The sequence below is a fragment of the Nicotiana tabacum genome, chromosome 6 (genome assembly GCF_000715075.1).
Source record: "Nicotiana tabacum cultivar K326 chromosome 6, ASM71507v2, whole genome shotgun sequence".
Lineage (NCBI taxonomy): Eukaryota > Viridiplantae > Streptophyta > Magnoliopsida > Solanales > Solanaceae > Nicotiana > Nicotiana tabacum.
Genome location: NC_134085.1, coordinates 109,092,967 through 109,099,784, shown reverse-complemented (window position 1 = coordinate 109,099,784; position 6,818 = coordinate 109,092,967). Strand labels below are relative to the sequence as shown.

General features: G+C 37.2%; 1 protein-coding gene across 7 annotated transcripts; it reads left to right on the top strand.

The window, feature by feature from the left end:
• The first annotated feature begins 686 nt into the window (after nt 1–686).
• LOC107827482 (putative inactive receptor kinase At5g58300) lies at nt 687–5,900 on the top strand. 7 transcript variants are annotated; one of them, XM_075255127.1, is made up of 4 exons: nt 687–980; nt 2,041–2,142; nt 3,563–4,999; nt 5,090–5,900. In XM_075255127.1, the coding sequence occupies exons 3-4, from the start codon at nt 3,685–3,687 to the stop codon at nt 5,713–5,715; spliced, it is 1,941 nt and encodes a 646-aa protein (XP_075111228.1). In that variant the 5' UTR covers nt 687–980; nt 2,041–2,142; nt 3,563–3,684; the 3' UTR covers nt 5,716–5,900. The 7 variants fall into 7 exon arrangements, with proteins under 7 accessions (XP_075111228.1, XP_075111227.1, XP_016510111.1 ...); XM_075255128.1 differs by lacking the exon at nt 687–980 and adding an exon at nt 1,227–1,405; XM_075255126.1 differs by lacking the exon at nt 2,041–2,142 and having other exon boundaries at nt 773–885.
• The last annotated feature ends 918 nt before the right edge of the window (nt 5,901–6,818 follow it).

Genomic DNA, 6,818 nt, shown 5'->3' with positions numbered 1-6,818 from the left:
TAAAATAATTCACACAAATAATTCATATTTATATACATTTTTTAATCGGTTATTATTACCATGGGTATGTTGTGTTGTTGTTATTGAGTATGTCAACAGAAGTTTGAATTTATGATGTTTATATCGGCATAGCAAATCTTTTTCATCCTATCAGTGTTTTTTATTGATTATAGGATGTTATTCCGTATTACTAAATTTTTTAAATTACCATATCATCCTTGCTATACATGTTATTTTAGGTTAATTAAACCTTATGATGTAAAAAAAAAATACATATATTATCAATACGCAAAGCTTAAATTCTACAACAAAAAAATACAGTGATGGATATAGCTTATTAGTTAGGGGTTCAAGTGAATCCAGTATCCCTACATGAAACATAGATAAATACATGGGAAAAAAGGGCAATATGGTGCATAATGTATTTCGTGTTAACGCCGGGTAGGGTGTGACGTTGACAGTTTACTCTAATGCAAGTATTAAGACTGCTTCCACGGTTCGAACTTGTGACCTATATGTCACATGGAAACAACTTTACCGTTGCTCCAAAACTTCCCTTCCAATAAATATACTAAAAATTACAATAAAATTAACCAATATTATATTTTGAACACAAAGTGAGTGATAAGAACTTTAATGATGGAAAGATCAAATTTAAATTTGGACGGCCTCTGAATAAATGATTCATGTAAACATCGTTGGTCCTTAATCGCTCTCCCATAAGCAGCACACTCACCAAAATCATCCATTTGATCTGTCTTCGTTTCCTCCTCCTTCTTCTTCTTCTTCTTCTTCTTCTTCTTCTTCTTCTTCTTCTTCTTCTTCTTCTTCTTCTTTCATATCTGTACTACTTTTCTCACCAGTCAACACTCAGTAACTTAAACTGTGAGTACAATTTTGTGGTGTCATTTTCTTCCTTTCCCATTTCTACAATTTTGTGGTGTCATTTTCTTCCTTTCCCATTTCTAGCATTTCGTAAGGTACCTATCATTTTCATTAGCTTTACTAAATAATCAGCTACATGTTGCTATTAAAATTTAAAGCCTTTAATGTGGGTGCCGACATAGTCTCTAAAAACGGTAATAACTCGAAAAGAAAAATTGCATTTTTTCTGTTTTAATGACCTGCTAAATCCGTATTACTAGTGTACTAATAATAACAATAAATGGGTGACCTTTTAACTTCCAAGAATTCCTTTTTTGGTTAGAAGAATACCGTTGGAATCATCATTTTCAAATTACCAAAATCCAACAGCTAAATTCTCTCACTGTTTATACCAACAGACGAGCTGTTGAAACTGACCATCCAAATCCTATTCTCTGCTTTTTCGCTGATGCTCTCCAGTGATAAAACAACTCCCCTTCTATTCTCGACTTTTCAACTTCAAGAATTAAGCTTGACTATCGTGAGTTCTCTTTTTTTTTTCCTTCCTCTATTTATTTGATAAAGGTAGTGTTCGAGCTCGTTTATACATATTAGACTATTTTATGGGTACGTGTTATCTTTTTTTTTGTGTGTTTTTCGTTTAATCTCATGTGGGTCGTGAAAGAATGCTGTTTTGTATATCAAGTTGAAGTTTGGGAGTCAGAGGCGAAGTTTCTTCCAAAAATTATATTTTATATATAAGTAAAATATTAGATTTTAGAGGTATATAACATATATTAAACCCTCTTTATCGGGAAACTTTTTTTACTACCCTTAGGGAAATTCCTGACTTCGCAACTGATGAGAATGGGAGTATGAAACTCAGAGGCACGGGGAGAGGGGAAGCTACGGGTTCGGCTGAACTAGTAGTTTTAGTCTAAACGGTGTATTTGCCTTAAGAAATTCTTTAAATATATATAAATTACTAATTTAGAATCTACCAACTTAAAAAATGTAGAATCCCGAACCTATAAGCTTCAAATTCTGGCTCCCAATATGCTTAAAACTCTGATGAAACAAATAATGCTATGCTTTTACATGTCATTACCAATACCAATATGGTTTCATGCTTTTGGCATCTCAAAATTTTGGTTTTGTTGATGGTCTTTTTGTTAGGAAATGCAAAATTACAGGCATGTTGCTTGACAAGGCCCCTTTGTTAATGCCACAAAAAGAGGGGTGCTTTGTTTGTGGGCAGATGTAGTATTCGAGTGACAGGTTCAATTGAACTCATAACTTTTGATATGGAGTATAAATTTATATATAAAAATTTCGCCAAAATCGCAAAATGGTAGATGTGAACTCATAACTTTAGAAATATAATAGATTCAATGATAAAAACCTAAAAAATTGAACCCATAAAGTTTAAATCCTGGATCTGACTCCCTGTGTACATCAGTGCTACCTAATGCTTTTTAGCATAGAATTCCATTTCTTTCTTTGAATAAAGGAGGAACCATTCAACTTTTGCTTTTACTTTATTTTGAATCTTTTTTTGCTTTCTGGGGATCACTTTATATTTTAAAATGTGGGGATCACCTCTCTTTTTTTCCTTTTGTGTCACTCTTTAGCATTACACTTCCTTAGTCTAGTATACTTTCTTTTTAAAAAAAATTGATAATTCTATCAACAAACATAATTTCCCATGCATAATCTACAAGATTTGTTGATGTACTTGCTCTGCTAGCTGGTTAACTGGGCCTGACAATACTCTATCATTGTTATATGCCAATTTTACTTTTCCACATTGAAAAGGTCATGAGCACCATTGAAGTCTTTTAGTTTTGCTAATTTCCTTAAATAATGAAGCTTCAACTTTTGACTTGATGCTACATTTGTTTTATATGTACAATATCAACTCCTTATTATCATGTAATATATTATCTTTATGTTCCTAAATCTTCTGATTCTTTTATAAGTGGACATCTTTTTTATGACTATTCCGAGTCCATTACTAAAGGCAATGCAATTATACACATAAAATACTGGATAAAGAGGTTTTTGGAATTTCCTTTAGAAAGTCTAATCAATTATGTGCAAGAGTAAATCTAGAGTGTAGTCTTTCTATAAGAAATTCTGAACAGTTTATAGGAATTTAAAGTTTTCTGGTCTTGCTTTACAATGAACAGCTTATAGGAATCTAAAAAAGTAATTGGCACCTAGCTTTTTAGTGGGCTAACAATAGAAAAAAGAATGACTTTATTGCCAAAAGGACTTTAGACCAAAGTATGCAATAAATCTTCTCTCCCCACCCCTTTCAAAATCTGTTTTAAGTGAGTAGTTCAATCAGTATTTGTCATGGTTGTAGCCTCCTTGATTGATCCATTTTCAATATGAAGAGGTACACTAACTGAAGTTTCCCTTTCATGCATATCATATCTAGGCAAGTGACTTTTGAGGATTCAATCAATTTCCACATAGCCAGTTCACTTGAGTGCCTTATATTTAGAACTAAAAGTCAGTATAATCTTGGTTTTGTTCTTTCTTTCATAGTAACCAATGAATTTCCTACTCTTGCATTCTCATTCTTTGTACTTGTTTAGCTGATACTGCTTCTTGATTATATAGTTTTCTTGCACTGAATATGTTAATATTTCTTCAAGTTCTTGTAGCAAACTGATTAATCTTCCTTCCACAGTGGCTAAAGGGCTGCTTCCTCCAAGAGGATTGGAACCAGCTAATTCTGTTTCATGCTCCTCAAAGTCATTACACAGAGAAGCAAGAAGTGAAGGGTTGCGGCAACTTGAATCTTGCTTTAGCATGTTTGCCAGCCAGATCAGTAAAAACATAATGAAGCTCCAGTCTTTACTGGCTGCTGTTGCTTTTCTTATTCCCTTGCTATCAATTTTTCCTCATGTTGTAGCTGATCTTGATTCCGATAGACAGGCTCTACTCGAGTTTGCAAACTCTGTTCCTCATATCAGAAAACTCAACTGGAATTTGGCGCTCCATATTTGCTACTCTTGGGCCGGTGTCACTTGTAACAAAGATGGAACCAGAGTCATTGCAATCCATCTACCTGCTGTTGGACTTTTTGGTCCTATACCGGCCAACAGTATAGGCAAGCTAGACGCTCTTAAAGTCCTAAGTCTAAGAGCCAATTATCTTAATGGAAGTCTTCCTTCTGATCTCCTTTCGATCCCTTCCCTTCAATCTGTCTACCTTCAGCATAATAACTTCTCTGGTGATATTCCTGTTTCTTTATCTCCTCGACTTGGTGTACTAGATCTATCGTTCAACTCTTTTACTGGAAAAATTCCCACCACGATCAAGAGCTTGTCGCGATTATCTGTGTTGAACCTACAGTTCAATTCATTGACAGGAGAAATCCCCAGCCTTGACACCCTCAAGTTAAATCTCTTGAATTTGAGTTACAACATGCTAAATGGCTCAGTTCCGAACTCCCTCCAGAAGTTTCCACTCTCATCATTCGTGGGAAACTCTCGCTTATGTGGGACACCTCTAATTAGCTGTTCTTTGAATTCTCCATCACCTTCTCCAGCAGCAGATAGCTTATCTCCACCTGAAAGACCAAAGACTGTCACCTCTAAGAAACTAAGTACTGGAACCATCATTGCCATTGCAGTTGTGGCTTCTTCGCTGATTTTTCTTCTAGTTTTAGTTATCTCCTTCTGCTGTTTGAAAAAGAAAGTAAGTGACAACACTAGCACGATTAAAGAAAAGGTGGCACTGGCTAATGGGGGAAGGAGCGAGAAGACTGAGGATTTTGGAAGTGGGGTGCCAGATGCTGAGAAGAACAAGTTGGTATTCTTTGAAGGTTGCGCTTATAGCTTCAATCTGGAGGATCTTCTTAGGGCTTCTGCAGAGGTTCTTGGTAAAGGGAGTTACGGAACAGCTTACAAAGCTGTCTTGGATGAGGCGACGATTGTGGTGGTGAAACGGCTGAGGGAAGTAGGTGCTGCTAAAAAGGAGTTTGAACAACATATGGAGATTGTTGGAAGGGTTGGGAGGCACCCTAATATTGTCCCACTCCGTGCATATTATTATTCCAAGGATGAGAAACTTCTTGTTACTGAATACATGCCTGCTGGTAGCTTGTCAGCCGCCTTACATGGTACAATTTACTTAAAGCTTTGATTTTTTATTATCAGTAATGATTCAAACTTTTTGCTTTAATTTTACATAATCTTGATAACGAGTACAGGTAATAGAGGTATTGGAAGAACTCCACTAGACTGGGATACAAGATTGAAGATATCTCTAGGAGCAGCGAAAGGAATTGCCCACATCCACACTGAAGGTGGTGTCAAATTTACTCATGGGAACATTAAGTCCTCCAATGTACTTCTCACAAGAGACCAAGACGGATGCATTTCTGATTTTGGCTTAACACCTCTAATGAACTACATACCATTTAAGTATAGGTGTGCTGGTTACCGTGCTCCAGAAGTGATTGAAACGCGGAAAGGAACACAAAAATCCGATGTTTATAGCTTCGGAGTGTTGCTCCTTGAAATGCTGACAGCCAAATCCCCTATCCCATTATCAGGACATGATGAGGTAGTTGACTTGCCCAGGTGGGTACGGTCCGTTGTTAGAGAGGAATGGACTGCTGAAGTTTTCGACGTAGAGCTGTTGAAGTACCAGAATATTGAAGAAGAGATGGTGCAGATGCTTCAGATAGGACTTGCTTGTGTAGCAAAGGTGCCTGATATGAGACCTAGTATGGGACAAGTGGTTAGAATGATTGAAGAAATTCGACAACCACAAGGAGAGACAAGGCCTTCCTCTGAGGACAGCAGGTCGAAAGACTCTAATGCACACCCCTGATTTGAACCTAGTAATTTAATAAGTTAGTTTTTTTATTCTAGAGTAATTTAAAAATGCAATTTATCTCCATTGCCAGCTTTTGCATGTTCTTGGACATATAAGTGCTTTTTATGTTGATGCTATATCCTCTTCTGGCCTCCGTAGAAACTTATCAGCTCTATATATATGACTGGCTATTACTGTTCTATTCGTGTGGTTGGAATTTACTTTATCATACTTTATTTTCAATTACAATTTAATTTTATCGTTTTGTGTCAATTTAATCCACGTATCCTTAAAATCACTTACAAATTCAATTGTTATCCGATTTTGAGGGTAAATAGTTTGGTGCCCACCGTAAGGCTAAGGTTAATAGTGGTTATTTGATACAAATTTCTATCACACACTCTATTTTATACTTGTTCTTTGAAGTGTCTCTGATTTCAGGATAAAAATGTCGAACTCCCAATCAGCATCCCTACATGTTGACAATGATACCGTCACCATGCCAAAAACGACAATGTAGCACCCGGGAATGACATGCCCCTGGTTGACCTTGACAGAGTCCCGGCAGTAGATCCAACCGACATTATCTCGCATCTGGACATCAAAGCAAATTTGCCCACCGATCTTGAGGATAGCATCCGTAGGGATGTTCGATCGATCGCATAAAGCACACACGCCGGCGAAGATGGTGGAATCAACTTGCGGGTGATCTTTGAGATGTTACAGGCACAACAGGTGGCGATAACCCAACTCCGGAATCAGAACCACCCGCCACGTAGGATTGAGCCCGAACCATCCCACGAAGTTGTTCACAGAGTTGAACCAGTTTCAGGAAGATCGAATGAGAAGGAGTCGGGGACCAACCCAGTAATCATGAAGATGCTTGAGGAACTGACAAAATAGATAAAGTCGGGAGAGAAGAAGATCGAGGCAAATGATAAGAAGATGGAAACCTGCAATTCTAGGGTCGATCAAATCCGAGGAACACCGCCGAAATTGAAAGGCCTGGACTCCAAGAAATTCGTACAGAAACCTTTTCCCCCTAGTGTGGCTCCCAAGCCGATCCCTAAGAAGTTCCGCATATCTGAAATTCCTAAGTACAATGGAACGACCGACCC